Consider the following 27,350-nt stretch of genomic DNA (forward strand, 5'->3'; position numbering starts at 1 on the left):
CGTTGTTGTCCGGTGTGCCGTTCCGCGTTGTTTTCCGGTGTGCAGTGTTCCACATTATTGTCCAGTGTGCCACGTTCCACGTTGTTGTCCGGTGTGCCATGTTCCACGTTGTTGTCCGGTGTGCCATTCCACATCGTTGTTCACTATGCCGTGTTCCATGTCGTTGTCCGGTGTGCCACGTTCCCCGTCATTGTCCGGTGTGCAGCACTCCACGTCGTTGTCCACTATGCCGTGTTCCACGTCGTTGTCCGGTGTGCCACGTTCCAACGTCACTGTCCGGTGTGCAGCACTCCACGTCGTTGTCCGGTGTGCAGTGTTCCACGTTGTTGTCCGGTGTGCAGCACTACGCGTCGTTGTCCGGTGTGCCGTTGAACGTTGTTGTCCAGTGTGCTGTGTTCCACGTCACTGTCCGGTGTGCAGCACTCCACGTCGTTGTCCGGTGTGCAGTGTTCCACATTGTTGTCCGGTGTGCCACACTACGCGTCGTTGTCCGGTGTGCCGTTGAACGTTGTTGTCCAGTGTGCTGTGTTCCACGTCGTTGTCCGGTGTGCCGTGTTCCACGTTGTTGTCCAGTGTGCAGTGTTCCACGTTGTTGTCCGGTGTGCAGTGTTCCATGTCGTTGTCCGGTGTGCAGCACTCCACGTTGTTGTCCGGTGTGCCGTTCCACGTTGTTTTCCGGTGTGCAGTGTTTCACATTATTGTCCAGTGTGCCACGTTCCACGTTGTTGTCCAGTGTGCCACGTTCCACGTTGTTGTCCGGTGTGCCATGTTCCACGTCGTTGTCCGGTGTGCCGTGTTCCACGTCGTTGTCCGGTGTGCCGTGTTCCACGTTGTTGTCCGGTGTGCAATGTTCCATGTCATTATCCAGTGCGCCCCGTTCCACATCGTTGTCCGGTGTGTCGCTCTCCACATCGTTGTCCGGTGTGTCACGTTCCACATCGTTGTCCGGTGTGTCGCCACAACGGTCCAAGGTCACGCCCATGACCACATACTTTCTCGACAGTGCTTTGGTGTGATGAGTAACTAAGAACGTTGAGGATTAAGTCATTTACTCGCCGATTCACACAACTTTTCAAAATGACAACTTTATTTAGTTAATTACACACACTAAGAACGAGAGTGTACCTTTTGTACCCTATCAGGGTACAAGCACTGTACCTTTCTCAGTGTGTACAGGTACATTTTTGTCACTAGGGGTTCATAAATGTTTCTTTAGAGGTACAAATTTTAAAGGTACAGTGATTATACCCTGATAGGGTACAACTGGAGCGACAAAGCATTTGTACCTTTTTAGGTTTTTAGTCTCGTACTTTGGTTTCTTAGTGTGTGCATAAGTTGTTCTTGTCCATTGTCTCTTTCTGAAGCTTCTTAAAGTTGCAGTTAAATTTAATGACATTGTTGAACTGGTATTTCCACCTGAGTGAGGGGAGTGTGACATCATCACCAGATCTGATCAGATGTCTCTGATTGGGTGAAGTTGTCCACCCACGTTTCTTCCAGCACTGATATAAAGTGGACTGGTTTCAGAGCAGAACCACTTCAGCCTGCTCAGCTCTTTCTCTGACAGAAGAACCTGCTACAGCTGGTGAGTTTCTGAAACCTTCCTTTGAATCTTAAACAAGAAAAATGTTTTCATTGATGATTTTTACTCCTTAAATTAAGCTCTGATTAAAATTTTGAAGATGGATCTGAAGAAGTGTCCACTACAGTTACTTTGTTCTCCTCAGGGCAAAGAGGTCATTTTTTGGGGGGCTGCAGGTAAAAGGGTCCTGGACTGGTACAAAAGGCTTCTTAACCTTTTCAAACTCTGTGTTTTCCCAGAACCATGAACCGAAACTCACTCAGCACTGACCAGGAGCTGCATGCAGGGGAGTACCTGCTGAGTCTGAATGGTGATTACAAAGCCGTTCTCCAGGTGAGGAGACAAATATTCTTTAAATGACTGAGAAAAAGGTCACGTCAAGGTTTGATTGGTGTTTGATGGTATTTTCAGAACTCCTTCTATAACAGAAAGTAGATAAAAGATAAAAACTAAAAATACAAAATGAGACTGAATGGGGACCCACGGTTGGTGTAGTGGTCAGCACACTCTAGCCTTTGCAGCAAGAAGACCCAGGTTCCCGGGTTCTAGCCCCAGTTGGATCAACTTCAAGCTCCGGTTAGGACAAGGGCCTTTCACGGTCCAAAAATATGTGGGGATTAGGTAAATTTGGCACTCTAAATTCCAGGGTGTGACCCCGCCTATAGCCCTATGTCAGCTGAGATAGGCACAGCCGAGGCACGGCAGTCGATGACGGATGGATGGATGGATGGATGGAGACTGAATGGTTGGTCCCCAGCTCGACCTCACCTCGGCACAGTTTAGGTCGGTTTTCCCGCGACAAAAATAGTACCTACGCAACATGGGCGTGGTCATCACTGCACGGCTGCATGAAACAAGTTCTATTTAGATCTGTAGTGACGTGAAATAAAATTAAATGGGATTTTAATAATTTGGTACCTAAGAAATCTCAAATGGCACAGAGTGTGCCAAACTGTGCCAACAGAGAGAACGCCCAGACATCTCTTTACTAAAACCTCTGTCATTTCACTCAGCTTCACTTCAGCAGCATCAGACTTTGCACAGCTCATGTCCACATGTTGTTATATGACCTCCATGTGTTTTTAAGCTCCTGCTGCATATTTTAAAGGTGATATTTGCTTTAAAATGCAATATTTTTTTAGGCGAGAGAAAAAAATCCTTCAGTTACGCTGTGTTCCATGTACATTTACTCTGACACAGTGGCATCTACAGTGAAACTTACACCTCTGGTGGAATCTCACAAGTGTTATCTTTATTTTGATACCAAGATAATCCACATAGAGCTTGTAACTGCAGAGATTTACTCTATTTAGTTTGGGCATTTGGAGCAGGGACTCTTTTTAAATGATCTACAGTTCGGCATTGTTCGCCTTGATTCTTGTGTCTTGTTCATGAATCTTCCTGTGACGATGATGATGTATAAAATCATAAATAAATGAGTGAGTGAAAACAAAAAACAAACCTTCATAAACTTTCTAACTCTGAGTTATTTCTTCTCGTCCAACAGAATGACGGCAACTTTGTCATCTACAAATGGTCGCCCACCTGGGCTTCAGATACCTGTGGCAAGGCTTCGTTCCGTCTCCTTTTGCAGACGGATAACAACCTGGTCATTTACTCCAAAGAATCAGAAGCTCTGTGGGCCAGTAATACACACAGCGATGGCCACAGTCAAAGAATGCATCTGACCATGCAAAATGACGGTCGGCTGGTTCTTTTCAAGGAAGCACAGGAAGTCTGGAGTGCTGGAAATCCATGATGTGACTCACACTGAAATAAAGAGCTGAGATGCTCCTTAACTCACTGCTGTGTGTGTGTGTGTTTATTAGTGCATTAGCGCAATTCAAAGGAGAAAATTTGTGAGGAAATGACAGTGGCCGGACAGGATCCCCACTAAATAAAAGCCCGACCCGACAGATTAACCGTAATTACGAGCCCGAGCTCGATTTAAACCCGACAGTTTTTTAATACGCGAGCCGTAAACGCACACCTACGTCCTCCCCACAGCGGGAGCTTGTTGTACCTGCTGCCACAGTCTAATTTACAACAATAACAGAGCCGCTGAGATCCACATATGTTGCTAATGACGATACGCTTCCTGGTTTTTAAATGATGCGTTCACGGCCGCAGGTTTTTACACCTTCAATAAGACGTGCTATAACAGGGGTGTCAAACTCATTTTCACTGAGGGACACATCAGCATCATGGTTACCCTCAAAGGGCCAAGATGTAACTGTCATACAGAATAAATGTAACTAAATGTAACCAAATATAATGTAAACTAAAGGTAACTACTCCGTAACATATTGCTAAATAACTTTCTGTATTTATTACTTATTCAACTTCACTCGTCGCGTGACGCATATACAATGATACACTGCCATCTAGTGGCGGTGCCGTCACTTTGCGGGTAACGCAATCGCCATGCATTGTGGGAAATGTAGTTTATGTTCAACCCACGCCTTAAAGCAGCACAGACCTATTTTAACACAGATTTTTAAGACCAATCCATCACTCGCGGGCCACAGAAAATGGCGTGGCGGGGCCACATCTGGCCCCCGGGCCTTGAGTTTGACACGTGTGCTATAACATATCTCACATTCCCCAAATCGATCAAATCAATACTCCAGTGTCAGCGCTACAAACACAGTCTGTCAGTGCGTCACCACGTCTTAATGATACGGCTGTGAAACGAGAACAAGACGTGATTAGAAAGAACAGGACGAGCGAGAGGAGACGTTCAAACGTCTGTCAACACCTGCAGCTCCGTAACACGTTGGTGTCAGAGGTCGACGAGTTCAACTGCATTTATATGTATAATCAATTATCTCACACACTCTCAATGTCACTTGTACATGGATCAAAGGTTCATGCTTTTATCCGTCATGATCAACAGCACAACATATTTTCTATCCAAACTGCAGGATCCAGCATCATGTGCTCATCATGAGTCACGTTTAAGTATCTATTCTATTCTTGTAGTTTGTGTGTATACACAATATGACTTAGTTATTGGTGTGGAAATGACATTCTGTCACATTAAAAAAAAAACATATATATATATATATATATCATGAAATATTAGCATGCTAACTTCTGTTTTAGCATTAGCATTAAATATTCACAAAATACACAATATGAATTAGTTATCGGCGTGGAAATGACATTCTGTCACATTAAAAAAAAAAACATATATATATATATATATATATATCATGAAATATTAGCATGCTAACTTCTGTTTTAGCATTAGCATTAAATATTCACAAAATACACAATATGAATTAGTTATCGGCGTGGAAATGACATTCTCTCTCTTTGAGCAGTTAACTAAAGACATCAGCTCATCTGATGCATCTGTTATTCCCTTATTTATGTTGATTTATTTGACTTTTAAATGTAACCATTGCATGGCTTCTTTTAAGATTCACTGGCCGATTACTTAATTAATATTTAACTTAAGTGAAAAAAATGTATATTATTTATTTAATTTCAAGAGTGTCTTTTTGTAAGACTCTATAGTTGGTGTTTAAGTATTGTTAATAAATATCTTACCCTAACACATAATAGTCATATTTAAATGTCCTGTGAACCTTTAATTTATTTTTTATGTTTTTACAAAAACGCTGTGGGCCACAGGTGGGCCCGAGAGGTACCACCGGACTTAGCAGGTTTTCTGGGGGAAACCCTGGATCTGTGACAGTGATTTTTACTTCTGTATTGAACACAAATGATCGAAACGACGTAAAACAATCCCAATGCATTTTTTTTCTAAGCCCAAAACAGTTTCCCAAAAATTAGGCTTGTTTTATTGTCTTGAAAATCCATTTTTACCGGTTCCTCCTCAGTTGATGTAAGAAGACGGTGTCACATTCTGAACTTTGGTTCTGCTAACAAGGACCGGAATGGAGCTGTATTTGTGTTATAAACTATCCAGCTGTAAACTTCTACCAAAGTTCAACTGTAACTCTCAACACTTGGCTGGAACTGTCGATGCTAAATGAACTCAGTCCAAAACAAACAATATAAAACTAAACAAACAATAAGGAGTGGAACTTGAAAAGAATCATGGTGGAGCCAGCTCATTAGCGACAATGGTGAGTCACTGACAGTTTCACAGAGCGACCTATTTCGAAACCAAACAGTGTCACACTGGAGTGGTTCAGGACAGTTCATATTATCTTGGCTTTTCCATTAGGAACGGTACCAAAATAACCAGCCCCAACTGTTCCAGTCTTTGGCACCTTACCCTCATGGTACCACAGTAAAAAGGTCAGATACGGTACAGAACAGTCAGTTGATTGGGCATCGGGAAAAAAACGATTGGGCGTAAAATATCACCAAGTCGAGGCAAACGCCTGCAGTCTGTTCCCACTTTGTCTTGTTGAGACAAACAGCCACAAAGTGAGCTGCTGGATGTCCTCCATTGTTGTCTGCTGTGGGCGCTCCACGTCGTTGTCAGCGTCATATATTATATATATCTATATATATATGTAGATATATACTTCTGTTAAGAGTTGGTGGTGCTTTTGCTGGTGTTACTTGTAGGAAGCCGTGCCTGTTGCCGCATGCGCATGTACGTTGTGTGCGTTACCTGAACTAAAGTGTGTGAATAGCATCCACGTCGGTGTCCGTGTCTCCACGCCGCGTTCCACGCCGACAACCTGCCGACCAAGTAAAGGTGCTGTTCTCTGTCTGACCCAGGACTTTAGCGTTCCAAACTGAGCCGCGATGGAGACACGGCCTAAATGGAAAGACAAGAAACTTACGTTTACATTTAACCACTTCTTCCCTGACCCTCTTTTTGGAGTCCCTGCTCGAAAAATGACATGCCCAAACAAAATAGAGTAAATCTCTGCAGTTACAAGCTCTATGTGGATTATCTTGGTATCAAAATACAGATAAGATACAGGATCAGACCAATGACGGTGGTGTCAGGAGTTTAACAGATGGGTCTCCTGAGGTGCAGGAGAACATGTGTTTTTTTAACTATAAAATTGTATAAAAAACGACCCTAAAAATGGGCTCCAGGGCGTCATCATCGTCTTTGTCACGTTGAACTTGACTGTTGCTTGGACCTGTTCCAGAGAATGAATAGAAATTCAGAACTGAATCAGGGTGAGCTACATTATGACTGTGATGATGCAGTTTTATAGCATGTTCTCACTTCCATGGAAGAAAAATCCCCAGTTGGCAACTATGCACATGCACAGTTGTGGTTGAAAGGTAAAGGTTGATTATCATAGGCTTTTTTTTTTTAATGATTGTTGAACCATGTGATGCAAGGCAAGGCAAGGCAAGTTTATTTGTATAGCACCATTCTTACACAAGGCAATTCATTCAATTCAAAACAATTTAAAACATTAAACAATTTGAGATCAACAATTTAAAAGAGAAAACGCAAGAGAAAACGTGTCCGTGTGCACGATTAGAAAAAACCCAAATCTTCTTCGAGAAAAGTTTTAAATGTCCTTGTTTCAAGGGAACCTAATTCATCTTGGCCAGAAAACTTAAAACTAGCTCGTAAATGACCGTAATTTGCCAAAAGACAAAAGTTGTCCTTGTCACAATCAGAAATGTTGACTTAAAATGAGTCTTTCTCTACTTGAATAAGCTTTGAACACACCGATCTGTGACAGTGATTTTTACTTCTGTATTTAACACAAATGATCAGAAACGACGTAAAACAATCCCAAAAGTAAAGTTATCTTGGAATCAAAATACATTTAACACTTGTGAGATTCCACCAGAGGTGTAAGTTTCACTGTAGATGTCACTGTGTCAGAGTAAATGTACTTGGAACACAGCATAACTGAAGGATTTTTTTCTCTCGCCTAAAAAAATAATGCATTTTAAAGCAAATATCACCTTTAAAATATGCAGTAGGAGCTTAAAAACACATGGAGGTCATGTAACAACATGTGGACATGAGCTGTGCAAAGTCTGATGCTGCTGAAGTGAAGCAGAGTGAAATTACAGAGGTTTTAGTAAAGAGATGTCTGGGCGTTCTCACTTTTGGCACAGTTTGGCACCATCTGTGCCATTTGAGATTTCTTAGGTACCAAATTATTAAAAACATTTAATTTTATTTATATGTCACTACAGATCTAAAGAGAACTTGTTTTGAAAAAAAAAAACAACAACTATTATAACTGTCTGTAAATGGATGCTTCCTGTGCGGTGCGTAATAACAACTCTGCAGCGTCTTCAGTTACACAGCGCCATAGCTCTGGCTTACCTTGGTCAATTAGAGTGATTGACAGCTCGTTTTAAACCTCTAAACCGGTAGAATCAGACCCCGGTCTCCAAATGTGTGTGAATCACTTCATTAGCGAGTCAAAAGGACATAAATGCATATGACGCATTTGTGCGGACATTCGCCTTTCTCTAATCAGAACGATCTAATGTCGCTCTGTAATGATCAATTAGAGCGGGATTTGTTCCCAAAGCATGCTGGGAAGTGTAGTTCTTCATTAGAATTAGTTTTGTTCCAGTGGATTGATTGATTGATTGATTGTTTTGCTCTTATTTTGGGGCTGGATCCGTGAATCTCCTGATCTGCTGTTCAGGAGAACCGCTGTTTACGTAACCGGACCGGGTTTTTTCAGAGATCTCGCTGAGCCAGAGATAACAATAAAACACAACGTTCTCAGCAGTGGCTGAACTGTTTGTTTAGAACCTTCAGGGCTTCGTAAACAAGGTAATGACACAGATACACACCAAAAAACAGCGTTAACTGGAACTTCCGGTCCAGGTTCCGCTTTAAAATTAGATATAGTTTTATGACGCCTTTGTCGTTGCATCTGGGGCAACCGTGAAGAAGAGCATTTAGTAGACGCTTTTATCCAAAGTGACTCACAAAAGAAGAATAAGCTTCGTTGAAAAAGTCTTGGAAAGAACTCTACTTGATAGGAACAGTGGACTGACAGAGGGTGAGAGGGCAGAATTCACCGAATGGCCTTAAAATATGAAGGTATATTTGGTGCAAAAGTCACAAGCACATGTAACTGTAGATTTCACATGCGCACACTAAAGTCACAAATGTGTAACCGTAAAGTTGAAGTTGTAAAAAAAATGTTTATACCTTGTTAACACAAATCCTTGTTACAGGTACACAAATCTTATTGCTCCAATAGTTGCAGTGCAGTTGGTGCAAAACACATTCACACACCTGTGTTTCATAATCTGCAATATTTGTGCATTTGTAAACCGTAAAGTTGAAGTTGTAAATATTTTTTTTATACCTTGTTAACATGAAATAGGACTACAGGTACACAAATCCTTGTTACAGGTACACAAATCCTTGTTACAGGTACACAACTACAAGTCAATTGATACAAGTGCTCGAATCTGCTTCTACGAGTTTCAGATACTTTTTCTCCTCGCTCTAGGTGGTATAAGTGGTGCAAAAGGATTTGTAACTTGTGCAAACCGAGCGAATCGATCGATAAGAGAACAAGGCTTAGAGTGGGCGGGGCTTAGGAAGCTCTCTGCTGAGTTTTGAGTGACAGCTCGGAGTCGCAGATTCACGACATTAAAAGTGTCAAATATACGAGAAAATAAAGTCGCAGATTTATGAGATTAACAGTACATTTCCATTTTATTAAATATATAGACTCACGCCCACCATTTCTCCCGCTGTTTATGTGTTTTATACATATGAACCGTATCTATATCAGTTCAGTCTGTGAGCTCCCGGCTGCCTCGCTGGAGGAGAGACGGTCTTTTGACGGTCAACCAGAATAGTTTTAAAACCGGCTGCATGAGAAGAAATCAACAGTGTTTAACTGATTAATTTACTTTTTTTCTTCGCCCAGGCAAAGCCGTGATCGTGCACCTATCTCTGAGGAGAGGCGGAGGAGGGTGACGTGTCTCGCCAAGCGTAGCTGACGTGACGAGATTTTAATTTTTTAACTTTATTTTCTTTAGTTAGTTTTACAAATAAACTTACAACAGTAAGTGAGTAGTAGAGGGAAGAAACCTTGATATCTGACATGGTTTGATTAGTTAATAGCGTGTAAAAATGTGTAAAAAAAAAAAGTATAACAGCGGAGCTCCGGGGGGGGGGGGGGGTGCTTGTTGTATCCGCTCTGGGGCTCCAGGGAGGCGGGTAGGTGGTGGTCGTTGTCCCTACTGTGGAGCTCCAGGGTGTGGGGCAGGGAAATTTGTGAAAATGAAGAAAATAGCAAAGTTAAACTAATGTAAAACAGTTTAAAAAAAAAAAAAAAATCACTTCCGTCAAACCACTCCCGTCGTTTCGGTGTGTAAATACAGTTTTTAGGAGAAAAAAATCCAGTATTGTCACGCCAGGGTGTTGGTCTCCGGGGCTGCAGCTGGATGCTCCTCCAGCGAGGCAGCCGGGAGCACACAGACTGAACTGATATAGATACGGTTCATATGTATAAAACACATAAACAGCGGGAGAAATGGTGGGCGTGAGTCTATATATTTAATAAAATGGAAATGTACTGTTAATCTCATAAATCTGCGACTTTATTTTCTCGTATATTTGACACTTTTAGTGTCGTGAATCTGCGACTCCGAGCTGTCACTCAAAACTCAGCAGAGAGCTTCCTAAGCCCCGCCCACTCTAAGCCTTGTTCTCTTATCGATCGATTCGCTCGGTTTGCACAAGTTACAAATCCTTTTGCACCACTTATACCACCTAGCGCGAGGAGAAAAAATTATCTGAAACTCGTAGAAGCAGATTCGAGCACTTGTATCAATTGACTTGTAGTTGTGTACCTGTAACAAGGATTTGTGTACCTGTAGTCCTATTTCATGTTAACAAGGTATAAAAAAAAACATTTACAACTTCAACTTTACGGTTTACAGATGCACACATGTTGTGCATGTTCTCAGATTATGAAACACAGGTGTGTGAATGTGTTTGCTCCTACTGCACCGCAACTATTGGAGCAAAAGTGTCGAGTGCATGACTGCTGGAATTTGTGATGCACAGGATAGGATTTGTGTACCTGTAACAAGGATTTGTGTTAACAAGGTATAACATTTTTTTACAACTTCAACTTTATGGTTACGCATTTGTGACTTTAGTGTGCGCATGTGAAATCTGCAGTTACATGTGCTTGTGACTTTTGCACCAAATATACCTTCATATTAAAACTTGGCACCAGGGCACCGTCATCGTCTTTGTCACGTTGAAGCAGCTCCAGGTGTCTTATGTTGCTTATGCTATGGTGCAGTTTCGTAACATGGGCGTTTTGATCACATGTTCTCACTCCTCACGTCCACGGAAGAAGCTGAGCGAAGGATTGTGAGAGAAAAATATTAACTTTTTGAGATAAGAAGTAAGATGAAGATCAGATGTCTCTGATAGGGTGAAGTTGTCCAACCACGTTTCTTCCAGCACTGATATAAAGTGGACTGGTTTCAGAGCAGAACCACTTCAGCCTGCTCAGCTCTTTCTCTGACAGAAGAACCTGCTACAGCTGGTGAGTTTCTGAAAGGGTTAGGGTTAGTTTCTGAAACCTTCCTTTGAATCTTAAACAAGAAAAATGTTTTCATTGATGATTTTACTCCTTAAATTAAGCTCTGCTCCACTCCCAGTAGAAAGATAAATGTCATGTTTTAGGGGCTGCAGGTAAAAGGGTCCTGGTACAAAAGGGCCAACACCACTCCACCTGGAGGCTCTTCTTAACCTTTTCAAACTCTGTGTTTTCCCAGAACCATGAACAGAAACTCACTCAGCACTGACCAGGAGCTGCATGTAGGGGAGTACCTGCTGAGTCTGAATGGTGAATACAGGGCCATTCTCCAGGTGAGGAGACAAATATTATTTCAATGACGGAGAAAAAGGTCACATTTAATTGGTGTTTGATGATATTTAGAACTACGATTGGCTCCACCCCCCCCCCCCCCCTCAACCCTAAATTCAGACAATAAATGAGTGAGTGAAAACAAACAAACCTTCATAAATGAGAACCAAACCATGAGTTATTTCTTCTCGTCCAACAGCCTGACGGCAACTTTGTCATCTACGATCGTCAATGTTCACCCACCTGGGCTTCCAATACCTGTGGCCAGGCTTCGTTCCGTCTCCTTTTGCAGCCGGATAACAACCTGGTCATTTACAGCAAAACAGGATCACCTCTGTGGGCCAGTAATACATACAGCACTACCCCCAACCAAAGAATGCGTCTGACCATGGAAAATGACGGTCGGCTGGTTCTTCTCAAGGATTCACAGGAAATCTGGAGTGTTGGAAATTAAAGATGTTACCCACACTGAAATAAAACCATGATGTGACTCACTGAAATAAAGAGCTGAGATGCTCCTTAACTCACTGCTGTGTGTGTGTGTGTTTATTAGTGCATGATGTGCTGTAGTGTCAGGCTCAGTGTAGCTGCTTCATACAGGACGCAATTCAAAGGAGAAAATGTCATTTGTGAGGAAATGACAGTGGGATTGCTCTCTAATGGCCGAGCTGAAATGAGCGAAATGACACTTAAAACTCTGATCATCACTCAATAATATTCACTGAGTCACAAAAATGGCTCAAATATTCCAAAATCTACTTTATAATTCCAAACAAATCTACTTGTGATTCCAAAATCAACTTATAGTTCCACATTATATTCTCTTTCACAGTCTAAACTGGTTCAAACCCTATTTTAGATATTTTAGTGTAAATACTCAATGTCATATACCTACACTGCTCCTATAACAGGCCACTGAAAAGCATGGACAAAACAAAGTGCTTGTGCTACATTTACAAAACCAAATCTGCCTGGCAACAGGCGCGTGAACAAAATAAACATAATTTAGCAATCTTTCAGATGACACTCTGAACAATCATACACTTTCACAATAAACACAAATACATCAGACTTGTGAATACGTCACACCCATAACTTCAGCTTCACTTATTCCCTCTCTAAACAGTGCAACTGCAGACGTGCGCGGCACAAAATGGCGTCCGCGCGGGAAAACTTTGAAAGACTTGTTCCCCGTCATTTAGACATAAAAACATTCACCAAACAGGCTACGAACACTCGCGCTACTAATACATGTTAATATAAAACAACATTATGGAGTAAAATCGTGGTGCACGAACACACTGACCTGTGTTAAGCAGCTGAAGAATTAGAGACAGAAGAAACGGCAGCGGGTGCGTCCCCCTAACCGCTCCCCGGGCAACTCATGGGAAACAAAGGTTCCGCACCCCCTATTAGGTGTGCCACACAAACAACATATATATATATATATATATATATATATATATATATATATATATATATATATATATATATATATATATATATATATATATATATATATATATATGTATGTATAGTGTGTGTGTGTGTGTATGCAGTGTTGTAATGTATGTAATGTAACAAGGTACAAATGCTTTGTGACTGTATCTAAGTACAACACTCAGATATCTGTACTTTACTTTGTTATTTATATGTACTTTTACTGCACTACATTTCCTCTAACTGTTTCTACCAAATAAAACCAGAAGAAGAAGAGTTGGCATACGAGGTAGACGAGCAGAGCCAGGAATCGAACCCACAACTGGCCCAACCACTGAGCTCAATCATTACTCCTAACTTTTTTAATACTTTTACTTCTGTAATATTAAAAAAAAAAAAGTGACCTCAACTTCTGTCAAAGTCATTTTCTGGTTACATACTTACGTCATTTTACTCAAGTATTACTTTAAGGTATTTTAAATTCTTCCAGTCCAGTCTGAGGCTCAACTGTGATACTGACAATGGCCACAAGAGGGCGACGGTGACTCACAAACACAAGCTGTGAGGACAAAGTCCAGATAGGACTCCGTGGAAGTGTGTGTGTGTGTGAGTGTGAAAAAGGCCGGGACAGTGTGTGGACAGTGTCCGCCTCAGCAGCTCCGTGTCTCGGCTCAGTTCGGGCTCAGGATGGATGAAGGTGGAGGTGAAGGATCATCCAGAGTTTCTCCTCTGAAGAACTTCGTGGCGGGTGGAGCAGGAGGAGCGTGTCTTCTTCTGGCGGGTCACCCGCTGGACACCATCAAGGTGACACACACACTCTCACACACACACACACTCAGAACCAACAACAGCGTTGTCTTCGTGCACTTTTGACTCTCGTGATCACGTGAAGGTGAGAGGATTATTGACCAATCAGCTTAAAAAGTCAACGAGGCCGAAGGAAACAACGATCACAGCGTTTCATGCACACGTTTTAGTCCAATCCACTCTCCCACACCAAAGTCACTCACTCTCCCACACCAAAGTCCATAGAGTAAACCAGTGATTTTAACATCACAGCACACAGGAGTTCACAGGAGTTGTTGATCCACTGCTGCCTCCATCACTAACTTACAATGACTGATTTTGTAAAATTCGGCTTTTGAAAATCCTTCATTCTGATTAAAAATCAGTGACACAAAGTGACCACAAGAGGCAGCAGTAGACCAGCAGCTCCTGTGTTCCCTGTGAGATAAAATCACTGATTTTCTCTATGGGCTTTGGTGTGGGAGAGTGAATTGTCAAATTTTGGATGACATAGTATTGTTTGAAGTTTTTGTCAAATTTTGGACCAAAACATAAAAAAAAAACATTTTGAACAACATAGAATAGTATGACGTTTTTGTCAAATTTTGGACCAAACTTTTTTTTCCCAAAAAAATTTCAAATTTTGAACGACAGAATAGTATGATGTTTTTGTCAAATTTTGGACCAAAACATTTATTTTCAAAAGAATTGTCAAATTTTGGATGACATAGTATAGTTTGAAGTTTTTGTCAAATTTGGACCAAAACATAAAAAAAAACATTTTGAACAACATAGAATAGTATGACGTTTTTGTCAAATTTTGGACCAAACTTTATTTTCCAAAAAATTTGTCAAATTTTGGCACGACATAGAATAGTATGATGTTTTTGTAAAATTTTAAAACGACATAGAATAGTATGACGTTTTTGTCAAATTTTGGACCAAACTTTTCAAATAATTCGTCAAATTTTGAACGACATAGTATAGTATGATGTTTTAGTCAAATTTTGGACCAAAAAATATTTGTTCAAAAATTTTGGACGAAATAGTGTAGTATGACATTGAGGTCGACGACATAGTATAGTATGTCGTTTTGGTCACATTTTGGACCAAAACATTTTTGTCCAAAAAATGGTCAGATTTTGGACGACATAGTATTGTATGACATTTTTGTCAAATTTTGGACCAAAAGAAATGTATCTCGGGCTAGCCAATGTTAGCCAATGTTAGCCAATGTTAGCTAGTGATAGCAATAGCAGTCGTTAACAATACTCTCTCCAATATTTACAGTAAAAGTCATAGACTGTTTTTATGATTGACACGGGCGGCGGCCATTTTGGTAGTTCTGACTGTCTGAAAATCCAACTTGAGAGGGCGCTCTCTGTTAAGTTGAGAAAAGACAACAGCGTTTCTCTGGCTAACCATTGTTAGCCGTTGTTAGCATCTCCTGTGGGAGGAGCTGGTGATGAAACTGGAAAATGACAGAAGTTAAATTAACGTGAAGTTGAACTCGGGGAAATTCCAACTTCACCTTCTAAACCTTCTCATTCTTCTTCTTCTGCGGTGACTTCTGTGCGCTTCAAATTTGGCGCCACCTTCTGTTTACGTCAGAGATTTATCTTAATAAAACCGAGTGGATTCAGGTTCAGTTTTGAACTGAGAGACGTTTGTTTATCATCGATGTGATCGACAGACGCTGAAGGACGGTTTCTGTTGTCCTTATCTCTACAACACACACACACACACTCTTACACTGTGTGTGTGTGTGTGTGTGTGTGTGTGTGTGTGTCCTGCAGGTGAGACTTCAGACGCAGCCCAAATCCTCTCAGTTCGTCCTCTACACAGGAACGTACGACTGTTTCCGTAAGACAGTGTCCAAAGAGGTGAGCGCACATGAACTGTGTCCCCCCCAAAACTGTCCCCCCCAAAACTGTGTCCCCCCCAAAACTGTGTCCCCCCCAAAAACTGTGTCCTCCTCAAACTGTGTCCCCCCCAAAACTGTGTCCTCCTCCAAAACTGTGTCCCCAAAACTGTGTCCTACCCAAAACTGTCCCCCCAAAACTGTGTCCTGCCCAAAACTGTGTCCTCCCCAAAAATGTGTCCCCCCCAAAACTGTGTCCTCCCCAAAACTGTGTCCTCCCCAAAACTGTGTCCTCCCCAAAACTGTCCCTACCCAAAACTGTGTACTCCTCCAAAACTGTCCCCCCAAAACTGTGTCCTCCCCAAACTGTGTCCTCCCCAAAACTGTGTCCCCCCAAAACTGTGTCCCCCCTAAAACTGTTTACCCCCAAAACGGTGTCCTCCTCCAAAACTGTGTCCCCCCAAAACTGTGTCCCCCAAAACTGTGTCCCCCAAAACTGTCGTCCCCAAAAATGTGTCCACCAAAACTGTGTCCCCCCCAAAACGGTGTCCCCCCCCAAAACTGTCCCCCCAAAACTGTGTCCCCCCCAAAACTGTGTCCCCCCCCAAAGATGTCTCCCCCTCAAACAAACAAACACATTTTAAACTTGTTTTTGTGTCTTTTGAAACGTGAAACTTAGTAGTTGTGTGTGTGTGTGTGTGTGTGTGTGTGTGTGTGTGTAGGGTCTTCTCGGCCTGTACAAAGGGATGGGCGCTCCTCTGGTGGGCGTGGCTCCGATGATGGCCATCAGTTTCTTTGGCTTTGGTCTGGGTAAACAGCTGCAGCACACGGACCCTGGTCGACCGCTAACGTTAGCACGCACGCGCGCACGCACACACACACACACACACACACACACACACACACACACACACACACACACACACACACACACACACACACACACACACTTTCCTCATGTTACCTTGGCTCCTCCCACCAGTGCTGCTTCTGTTCTGTCCTCGTCTGACTCCACGTCCACAAATGTCTTCTTCGTCCTCATTATTCATGTGTCTGAGTTTAAAGGGACAGTTCAGTCAAACATCACTTTAAAAATCAGAGGAAACACAGGAAAACACAGGAAAACACACAGAAAAACACAGGAAAACACATGAAAACACACAGAAAAACACAGGAAAACATAGGAAAACACACAGAAAAACACAGGAAAACAGGAAAACATAGGAAAACACAGGAAAACACACAGAAAACACAGGAAATCACAGGAAAACACACAGAAAAACACAGGAAAACATAGGAAAACACAGGAAAACATAGGAAAACACACAGAAAAACACAGGAAAACACAGGAAATCACAGGAAAACACAGAAAAACACAGGAAAACATAGGAAAACACAGGAAAACACACAGAAAACAGGAAAACACATGAAAACACACAGAAAACCACAAGAAAACACATGAAAACACAGAAAAACACAAGAAAACACATGAAAACACACAGAAAAACACATGAAAACACACAGAAAACACAGAAACTTAAATCAAGGATTAGCGCCCCCTGCTGCTGAGGTGCTTTCCAGTTCCAAACTCGCTCCTTTTACTATTACTCTCACGTCTGTCCATTATTTTATTGATTATTTGATTAATCATTTGGTTAATGATGTTGTTTTCCTGTGTGTTTTCCTGTTAATGTGTGTTTTCCTGTGTTTTAATGTGTTTTAATGTGAGTTTTCCTGTGTTTTCTGTGTTTTCTTGTGTTTAATGTGTGTTTTCCTGTGTTTTCCTGTGTTTTCCCGTGTTTTCCCGTGTTTTCTCAGACACTCTCAGATCTTCCTCTCTGGATGTCTGGCCGGCGTCTTCACGACGGTGATCGTTGCTCCAGGAGAGAGAATCAAATGTTTACTGCAGGTGAGCTGACGACGTCCTGCTGGTGGAATGTGGAAGTGCTGCATTTGTTCGCCCGCTTTTTTTTGTTTTTGTTTTCATAATAATACGTTGTCACAACTCTGCACTGCCCTCTAGTGGACACATCATCTAACAACTACATCAACGTAATGATTGCGTTGTCTGAAACGGTCTTTTTAACGTTGTTGTTTTTTTTTAAGCGTGTCATTAATCGTTGTAAATCTCGATGTATTCATAACGTGACGTAAAGTTCTTTAACGTGTTTTTTTTAGGTTCAGGCGAGTAGCGGCGGCACCAGGTGGGCGGGGCCTCTGGACTGTGCTCTGCAGCTCTATAAAGAGCAGGGAATACGCAGCATTTACAGAGGGACGGTGTTGACCCTGATCAGAGGTCACACACACACACACACACACACACACATTCTTGTACTTTCTGCATACTGAGGACTGGGCTGCTGACAAAGTGAGGACCAGCATTTCCACTTAATAAATCAACACAATTACAAATATCTACTTCATGAATGACATCTATAAAGAACTACTGGTTGCAGTACCACAACATGTCTGCAGGTGGAGCCCCAGAGCAAAAAGGGCTGGAAAAACTTTTTGATATTTTTTTTTTGGTCCAACATTTGACAAAAATGTCACACTATTCCATGTCGTCCAAAATTTAAAAAAAAAATTTGGTCCAAAATTTTACAAAAAAAAATTTGGTCCAAAATTTTACAAAAATGTCATACTATACTATGTCGACCAAAATTTGACCCAAAATTTTTGGTCCCAAATTTTTGGTCCCAAATTTTTGGTCCCAAATTTTTGGTCCCAAATTTTTGGTCCCAAATTTTTGGTCCCAAATTTGACAAAAACGTCATACTATACTATGTTTACCAACATTTGACCCAAAATTTTTGGTCCAAAAATTGTTGTTCCCAAATTTGACAAAAATGTCATACTATACTATGTTTACCAAAATTTCCAAAAAAATTTGACCAAAAAATTTTGGTCCCAAATTTGTCAAAAACGTCATACTATACTATGTTGTCCAATTTTTTTTTTTTTTTCACAAATTGAGTATAGCATGTTTACAACCTAAGGAAGTGATTTAATTGAAAACAAAGTGAGGACCGGCCAAAATGTCCTCACTCTGTAAAAATTACCTCACTTTGTTGGTTAAAAACCCCTCACTGGTCCTCAGTATGCCGCAAGTACAAGAACACATACACACACACACACACACACACACACAGACTGACATGGTCTTCTCTACGTTTGTCCCATTTCCCTCAGACGTCCCCTCGACTGGTCTCTACTTCCTGACCTACGAATACCTCAAAAACCTCCTGACACCTGAGGGTCAAAGGTCAGTAACCATGGTTACAGTGAAGAGATATATTTGTCTATGTCTCAGTGTCTCTTGTCTCTCAGTGTCTCAGTGTCTCTTGTCCCTCAGTGTGTCTCAGCTCAGCTGTCCTCACGTCCTCCTGGCTGGTGGTGTCGCAGGGATCATGAACTGGACGATCGCTCTTCCTCCAGACGTCCTCAAGTCCAACTTCCAGACGGGTGAGAACTGTTCACCTGAAGCTCCGCCCCCTCTGTTGTTGCTGAAGGCAGCCATCTTTAAATGTGTGTGTGTGTGTGTGTGCGTGTGTGTGTGTGTGTGTGTAGCTGCAGACACTAAGTACTCAGGTGTTCTGGACGTGTTGAGAACTCTGCTGCGTGAAGAAGGAGTTAAAGCTCTTTATAAAGGATTCAACGCCGTTTTCCTCAGAGCGTTTCCTGCCAACGCGGTAACACACACACACACACACACGCACACACACACACGCTTTAAATCTGCATTCTCTTGCTGAAATACCTAATGTATTCCCCTCTCTCTGTGTCTCTGTGTCTCAGGCTTGTTTCCTGGGCTTCGAGGTTGCTTTAAAAGGTCTAAACTTTCTTGCTCCCAGTTGGTGAAAGAGTCAAGATCCACATGTTTGTGTCCAGATGTTAAAGAAGAAGAAGAAGAAGAAGAATGTCCTCGTGTCCTCATGTCTTCATGTCCTTGTGTCCTCATGTCTTCATGTCCTCGTGTCCTCATGTCTTCATGTCCTCACGTCCTCGTGTCCTCGTGTCCTCAGTCAGTGTTTGATGCTCAGTGTAAAACAGACGCACATTTATGAACCTATGAAGTGTTTATGACTTTCTCTCAGGGTGTTTTTTTTTTAAGTGTTACAAACGTGTGCTGTGAGTGCTGTGAGCGCCCCCTGCTGTTATCAACAAGGAACGCTCAGTCCATAGAACCTACGTCGGTTTAACTTTACGATATTTTTAAGAATATGTTCACGTCTTTATTTCACTGTTAGTTTCTCTCCCACACCAAAGTCCATAGAGAAAATCAGGGATTTTAGCTCACAGGGACACAGGAGCTGCTGGTCCTCTGCTGCCTCGTGTGGTCACTTTGTGTCACTGAGTTAGGTCTAAATTAAATATTTTAAAAGCTGAATTCACGGAGAGTGAGTGACTTTGGTGTGGGAGAGTGAGTGACTTTGGTGTGAGAGAGTGAGTGACTTTGGTGTGGGAGAGTGAGTGACTTTGGTGTGGGAGAGTGAGTGACTTTGGTGTGAGAGAGTGAGTGACTTTGGTGTGGGAGAGTGAGTGACTGGTGTGAGTGAGTGACTTTGGTGTGGGAGAGTGAGTGACTTTGGTGTGGGAGAGTGAGTGACTTTGGTGTGAGAGAGTGAGTGACTTTGGTGCAGGGAGAGTGAGTGACTTTGGTGTGGGAGAGTGAGTGACTTTGGTGTGGGAGAGTGAGTGACTTTGGTGTGGGAGAGTGAGTGACTTTGGTGTGGGAGAGTGAGTGACTTTGGTGCAGGGAGATTGAGTGACTTTGGTGTGGGAGAGTGAGTGACTTTGGTGTGGGAGAGTGAGTGACTTTGGTGTAGGAGAGTGAGTGACTTTGGTGCAGGGAGATTGAGTGACTTTGGTGTGGGAGAGTGAGTGACTTTGGTGTGGGAGAGTGAGTGACTTTGGTGTAGGAGAGTGAGTGACTTTGGTGTGGGAGAGTGAGTGACTTTGGTGTGGGAGAGTGAGTGACTTTGGTGTGAGAGAGTGAGTGGACTTTGGTGTGTGAGAGTGAGTGACTTTGGTGTGGGAGAGTGAGTGGTTTACAAACTTCAGTTTCCTGTTGTTAAAGTCTGTCTAACAGTGAAATAAAGACACAAACACGTTCTTAAGACGTCGTAAACTTAAACTAACGTAATTTTAAGCAGTTGAATCTTTTATAAAAATAAGTTTTTATAAATGTTTGTATAAAGTCACAGAGAAAATGTATCATGGATTTAAATCTATTTTAATGGATAAACGTGTGAATTAAAAGTCTGAAAACTCACTGCTCGTCTTTGCCCCCTGGTGGTGAGTTCCCAGCTCCAGGAGCCCTACATGCATTCTGCAGCACCTTTAACACCATTCAGTTTGATAAGTTATTGAGCTAAATAACGAAAAACGTGACGAAAAAAATACTTTTTTTTTTAGAAACATATTAAAAGGAAATTTATTAACACAAATACAACACACTCACACTCACACACACGCACGCACACACACAAAGTGTATAACCCAAAGCCCAGGACATCATTAAAAAATAAACACTGATTTTCAACGTGAATATAAACAGTATACAACATTATATTATAACATGAGTAAAAATAATAAAATAAACAGTAAAAATATACAAACGACGGTGAACCCGGCGGCACCAGACATTCTCACAGTATCATCTCCACCGTGGACGATGTGTGTGTTTTCATTATGAGGCAGATAAGGTTAGAATAAACCAGATAGAGATGAAGAAACACACTAAACTACAAGGCAGTGCATAAACATGTGAATAACGGGAGTTAAAGTGAGTCCCAGTGAGAAAGTATGTTCCTGTTACGATGCTCAGTGTTGTTAAAAACACTTTCTATGACTGTTACGATGAGAGTTCTGACCAGTGGCTGCTTCATCGCAGTGTTTTGGTTTAAAGCTCAGTTGTTTGAGGCAGACGTCACAGTCACTGTCTGTGGTTTCTTCACATGCTCTCAGGCCTGATAGCCGTAATATGGATCTGGATCTGGATCTTGAAACAACAACAACAACAAAAGTCAACGTCATGTGAGGAAAGTTGACTATATTTGACACAAAGGCTTCATCCACATTAAAACAGGGCGTCATCGGCACATCCATCCAGGGCAGAGCATTTAAGTAGAAGGATGTAACGGTCATTTCTTTATCTCAAATAAGAGCTAACAACAGTGATGGAAACACCACAACAAAACATCTTAATGTCTCAGTAACTTGGAAGCTAGCTAACTTCATCTTTCTATGAATTGCCAGGTAGCTTGCTAACTAGCATATTTCTATCCATCTAGCTAGCGAGGTAGCTGGTTAATATCTGTCTGTCTGTCTATGTATCGCTAGGTAGTTAACTACCTAGTATCTTTCAATCTACCAAGCTAGCTCGGAAGCTAGCTAGCTAACTTTCTATCAATTGCCAGGTACTGTAGCTAGCTAACTATCTATCATATTTCTATCCACCTAGCTAGCGAGGTAGCTGGTTAATATCTATCTATCTATCTATCTATCTATCTATCTATCTATCTATCTATCTATCTATCTATCTATCTATCTATCTATCTATCTATCTATCTATCGCTAGGTAGCCAACTACATAGTATCTTTCAATCTACCTAGCTAGCTAGGAAGCTAGCTAACTTTATCTTTATATCAATTGCCTGGTAGCTCGCTAACTAGCATATTTCTATCCATCTAGCTAGCGAGGTAGCTTGTTAATATCTGTCTGTCTGTCTATTTATCGCTAGGTAGCCAACTACATAGTATCTTTCAATCTTTCTAGCTAGCTAGGAAGCTAGCTAATTCTATCTTTCTATCAACTGCCTGGTAGCTTGCTAACCAGCATATTTCTCTCCATCTAGCTAGCGAGGGAGCTGATTAATATCTGTCTGTCTGTCTATCTATCGCTAGGTAGCTAACTACCTAGTATCTTTCAATCTACCTAGCTAACTTTATCTTTTTATCAATTGCCAGGTACTGTATCTGTATCTATCTATCCACCCGTGTGGCTAAAGCTGTGATTATTGATGACAGAAACCTGATGTGAGCATCAACAGCGGTTGATCAGAGTGTAGGAGACTGACCTGGTTCCTGGTGAAGACTCTGACAGCCTCCACTGCTGTCACATGCTCCCGGAGGTCCAACCTCGCCCGGCTGTCCAGACGGTCCAGAAAGTCCTGAAGGTCCTGGTTGACCATCTTCTCCTTTAGGACCTGGGTCTCCCAGCTTGGACTCACCTGGAGGACCTGCTCACAGAAACACACGGGTTCACTCTCCGTGTGTTTGCACCATTAACAGAGTCATGGTTTCAGCTCTAACCGCGTTATTACCTGCAAATCCTTTGACTCCTGTGGACCCGTGTACATTAGTCCCTGCTTCACCTTTGACCCCGAGGACGCCTCTCTGTCCTGCACACAAACAAAGACACATGGGACAGATTCATTTATACCTCCAGTAGAGGGCAGTGGTGTAACATCATGGATCTAACATGCCATTAAATCTCACAGTAGAAGAACAAGAACAACAAGACCTGGTTCCTTTCTTTCTTTCTTTTCAGACGGCTTCTCACCTTGTTCTCCTGGATATCCAGGTCTGCCAGGTCTTCCCCTCCGGCCAACACTCCCCTGGCCCCCCCTGCCCCCTGGTGGACCTTTGGGCCCCGGGATACCAGGCTCCCCTGGGGGCCCCACGGGCTCCTCGATGGGAGCCGGCTTACGACTGATCTCGTTGATGAAGGTGTCGAGCTTCAACACCTCCTCTGAAAAATCAAGACAATGTCTTCACCTCTGGAGATCATACATGTATATATAAGGCCATGTGTGTGTGTGTGTATATATATGTGTATATATATGTATATATATATATATATATACATATACATACAACGCAAATGTGCCTAATGTGTTTTTGAGAAGAAAGTCAGCTCACTGTCAAAGTGCATCAGGGCAAATGCATCATTTCCTGAATTTCAAAAATGTATTAAAATTATTCCTTAAGAGGTTTGCAAATATTTTTAACAGATCCTTGTTCATGGCGATGCCGACTATTATGATGGAAAATGTCAAGTAATTCCAACATACTTTTATACAAAATTTTAAAGAAAGTCGGCTCACTGTCAAAGTGCATCAATTTCCATGATCCATCAGCGTGGCCGACAGTCACAACATCGAGCTACGCTAATGCCAATTGAAAATGAAAACATTTGCGTTGTGCCTCATCAGGTTGCACAGTGTTTGTATCATGTTAGCCCTGTGCTAATGCTAATCGTAGCCTCGCTAGCTTACCATTGGAAACAGGTACGCCAAGGTAGCCGCAAAGTAGTAGCATGACACCTTGTCGTTTCAGTACAACACCATGTTCTGCAGTGAACCGTGTGAAAATGTCTCGCCCACCCTGAGGACAGCCTCTTCATATATAAATATATACATATATATATATATATTTATTATACATATGTATAACTTACTGTGTACTAGTTGCTCACAGGCCTGTGTGACCAGTTGGTAGATCATGGCCATGGACTGAGGTTCTCCCTGAGGTTAAAACACAGCCATAAAATATAATGAATTACAATTTGCCCCAAGCAAATAAAAGTCTCAAATAAAAACACACAGAAATATAAATATTACAAAAAAAAAAAAAAGCATGAAATACAATATATTACGTAAATGTGAAGTACAAATACCTAACCACAGTTGTGTCACAGGAGATTTTCTTTGGGTCCAAAATTTGCCAAAAAATGAGCAGAATTTTCCCCAAACCCAAACCTTTTAGTCAACATGAATGTGTATATGTTTTAATAAATTTACCAAGCTCTTGGCTCAAACTTAATTTACTAAAAACAACAGAACGCGTGACAGAATGTTGTGAAACATTATTTGAATTCAATGACAAAGTTAAAATTCACCTTCTCTCCTCGTTCTCCTTTATTCCCTGACAAACCCTGGAAAATGACAAAGAAAGAGACGACATTTAATCATGACTTCATGACTGTAATTATGAAGCGTGGTTTTGCAGTTCTCTTTGCAATGTTGTTATTTGTCCCTCCTGACTCACCGTTGGTCCTACAGGTCCTGGAGGACCTCTGTCCCCCCCACTCCCCGGGTATCCTGGCATTCCTTGGAAACCCTGAAGAATATAAACATAGGAATAAACTGTAGGTACATATTTGGGTTGGAATAAAAGAAATACTTAGATTTAGATCTATCTATCTATCGCTAGGTAGCTAACTACCTAGTATCTTTCAATCTACCTAGCTAGCTAGGAAGCTAGCTAACTTTATCTTATATCAATTACCAGGTATCTATCTATCTATCTATCTATCTATCTATCTATCTATCTATCTATCTATCTATCTATCTATCTATCTATCTATCTATCGGCTAGGTATCTAACTACCTAGTATCTTTCAATCTACCTAGCTAGCTAGGAAGCTAGCTAACTTTATCTTTCTATCAATTGACAGGTAGCTCGCTAACTAGCATATTTCTATCCATCTAGCTAGCGAGGTAACTGGTTAATATCTGTCTGTCTATCTATCTATCGCTAGGTAGCTAACTACCTAGTATCTTTCAATCTACCTAGCTAGCAAGGTAGCTGGTTAATATCTGTCTGTCTATGTATCGCTAGGTAGCTAACTACCTAGTATCTTTCAATCTACCTACCTAGCTAGCTAACTTTCTATCAATTGCCAGGTACTGTAGCTAGCTAACTATCTATCATATTTCTATCTATCTATCTATCTATCTATCTATCTATCTATCTATCTATCTATCTATCTATCTATCTATCTATCTATCTATCTATCACTAGGTAGCTAACTACCTAGTATCTTTCAATCTACCTAGCTAGCTAGGAAGCTAGCTAACTTTATCTTTCTATCAATTGCCAGGTAGCTTGCTAACTAGCATATTTCTATCCATCTAGCTAGCGATGATAACAAAATAAAAGCCATGAAAAAAAAACAACTCAGCAAAAACAGTGAGAATCATAAAAAACGTCCCAACTCAACAAAAACACATCATTTGCATATAAATGTAGAACAGGTCCATTCATTTTTAAAAGCTGTGAGGAATAAAAGAGATTTAATGGGACATTTATTCATTTTTAAAATGAATAACAGTGTAAAATTGGAGCGATGACATTTTGACCCAGTGACTGCACCAGTGAGTAAATGAGTGAGTAAGTGAATCTCACCCTGGGTCCAGTGATACCTGATGTACCAATGTTTCCCTCAGCTCCTCTGATGCCCTGAGACAGAGACAGAGGAAGAAGAGGATGATGATGGATGAAGAACTGCTGACATCACTGTTGTGTATTGACTGTGGTCAAACAGCTCACCTGTGGACCTGGAGGTCCTTCTTCACCCTTTGAGCCTGGAGGTCCTGACAAACCCTGCAGAGACATTACGTAGATGATAAAACAAGACGTTAGCCACTTAACGAACAAAATAAAAACCATGAATAAATCTATCTATCTATCTATCTATCTATCTATCTATCTATCTATCTATCTATCTATCTATCTATCTATCTATCTATCTATCTATCTATCTATCTATCTATCTATCTATCTATCTATCTATCTATGCAGCTAACTACCTAGTATCTTTCAATCTACCTAGCTAGCTAACGTTATCTTTCTATCAATTGCCAGGTAGCTAGATAACTAGCATATTTTTATGATCTCTTAAGGAATATTTCCACCACTTAATCTTAAAGTCTTTAACTGAAGTTTGTGTTGTTTTTGTGAAAAGTGATCACTCTCTGCACCAAATTCCTAGCTAGGACGCTAACTAACTTTCTATCTATCTATCTATCTATCTATCTATCTATCTATCTATCTATCTATCTATCTATCTATCTATCTATCTATCTATCTATCTATCTATCTATCTATCTATCTAGCATATTTTTATCCATTTAGCTAGCGAGGTAGTTGATTAATATCTGTCTATACTACAAAATAAAAACCATGAAAACAAACAACTCAGTAAAAACAACGTGAGAATCATGAAAAATGTCCCAGTATCTTTCAATCTACCTAGCTAACTAACATTATCTTTCTATCAATTCTATCAATTGGCAGGTAGCTAGCTAACTAACATATTTTTTATCCATCTAGCTAGTGAGGTAGTTGACTAATATCTATCTATACAACAAAATAAGAAAATCTATCTCTAGATATCCAACTACTTGCTTGCTAATGTTATCTTTCAATCAAAACTAACTAGCTAACTAGAATATTTTTATCCATCTAGCTAGCCAGGTAGCTGGTTAATATCTATCTATCTATCTATCTATCTATCTATCTATCTATCTATCTATCTATCTATCTATCTATCTATCTATCTATCTATCTATCTATCTATCTAGCCTTGATACTGCAGAATTTCAAATACTTTGGTTTGGATTCACCTCAGCGACACAAGCTGAGAAAAGAGCCCCCGGTGGACGAGCAGCTCCTCTGTCCCAGCAAAACTTAAAACACTGATTTTCCCAGCGGACTTTGGTGCAGGAGAGCGACTCGTTTACAATGAAATTCAGATTCTACTCTAACCATGAGATGAAGATGTTAGCATGTTCTCAGGAAGCTCACCTGGACGCCTGGTCGTCCAGCCTCGCCCTTTTCACCCTTCACACCTGGAGGACCCTGAGAGATAAAAACACATCCAGGTCCAGAATCACAAACATGTAGAGAGAGTTCTGTGTTACTGCTGCTTTAGTCATTATTGATTATTGATTATTGATTGTTTATTTCTTCACCTCTTTGCCGTTGACAGTTATACCTCGAGGTCCCACACTGCCTAAGAGGCCGAGGCCTCCTTCAGATCCACTTTTTCCTGGAGGACCAACCTCCCCCTGAAACACACGAGGACTGGGTTGCTGACAAAGTGAGGACCAGC

General features: G+C 41.3%; 3 protein-coding genes and 1 long non-coding RNA gene across 4 annotated transcripts in view; 3 read left to right on the forward strand and 1 right to left on the reverse strand.

The window, feature by feature from the left end:
• The first annotated feature begins 1,542 nt into the window (after positions 1–1,542).
• LOC310931486 lies at positions 1,543–3,380 on the forward strand. The gene is made up of 3 exons (XR_014592922.1): positions 1,543–1,585; positions 1,822–1,915; positions 3,090–3,380. It is a non-coding gene; the product is annotated as an uncharacterized lncRNA (long non-coding RNA).
• A 7,417-nt stretch (positions 3,381–10,797) lies between these two features.
• On the forward strand, positions 10,798–11,815 carry LOC310931728 (B-type lectin plumieribetin-like; the record flags this gene model as incomplete). Its single annotated transcript, XM_083894959.1, has 3 exons — positions 10,798–10,859; positions 11,270–11,363; positions 11,561–11,815. The coding sequence occupies 3 exons, from the start codon at positions 10,798–10,800 to the stop codon at positions 11,813–11,815; spliced, it is 411 nt and encodes a 136-aa protein (XP_083751085.1).
• Positions 11,816–13,488: 1,673 nt separating this feature from the next.
• LOC310931729 (mitochondrial carnitine/acylcarnitine carrier protein-like) lies at positions 13,489–19,309 on the forward strand (the record flags this gene model as incomplete). Its single annotated transcript, XM_083894960.1, has 9 exons — positions 13,489–13,605; positions 15,384–15,470; positions 16,171–16,298; positions 17,267–17,357; positions 17,627–17,744; positions 18,641–18,713; positions 18,804–18,913; positions 19,019–19,140; positions 19,247–19,309. The coding sequence occupies 9 exons, from the start codon at positions 13,489–13,491 to the stop codon at positions 19,307–19,309; spliced, it is 909 nt and encodes a 302-aa protein (XP_083751086.1).
• Positions 19,310–20,914: 1,605 nt separating this feature from the next.
• Positions 20,915–27,350, reverse strand: part of LOC310931957 (collagen alpha-1(XX) chain-like) — a 48,402-nt gene continuing 41,966 nt past the window's right edge. Inside the window, 11 exon segments of the mRNA XM_083895207.1 lie at positions 20,915–21,452; positions 22,531–22,692; positions 22,777–22,854; positions 23,016–23,204; positions 23,913–23,979; positions 24,354–24,389; positions 24,503–24,574; positions 25,643–25,696; positions 25,787–25,840; positions 27,044–27,097; positions 27,211–27,306. Coding sequence (XP_083751333.1) covers positions 21,415–21,452; positions 22,531–22,692; positions 22,777–22,854; positions 23,016–23,204; positions 23,913–23,979; positions 24,354–24,389; positions 24,503–24,574; positions 25,643–25,696; positions 25,787–25,840; positions 27,044–27,097; positions 27,211–27,306 — 900 coding nt within the window. The 3' untranslated portion in view covers positions 20,915–21,414.

Source organism: Microchirus variegatus (genome assembly GCF_963457635.1).
Source record: "Microchirus variegatus genome assembly, chromosome: 9".
Taxonomy (NCBI): domain Eukaryota; kingdom Metazoa; phylum Chordata; class Actinopteri; order Pleuronectiformes; family Soleidae; genus Microchirus; species Microchirus variegatus.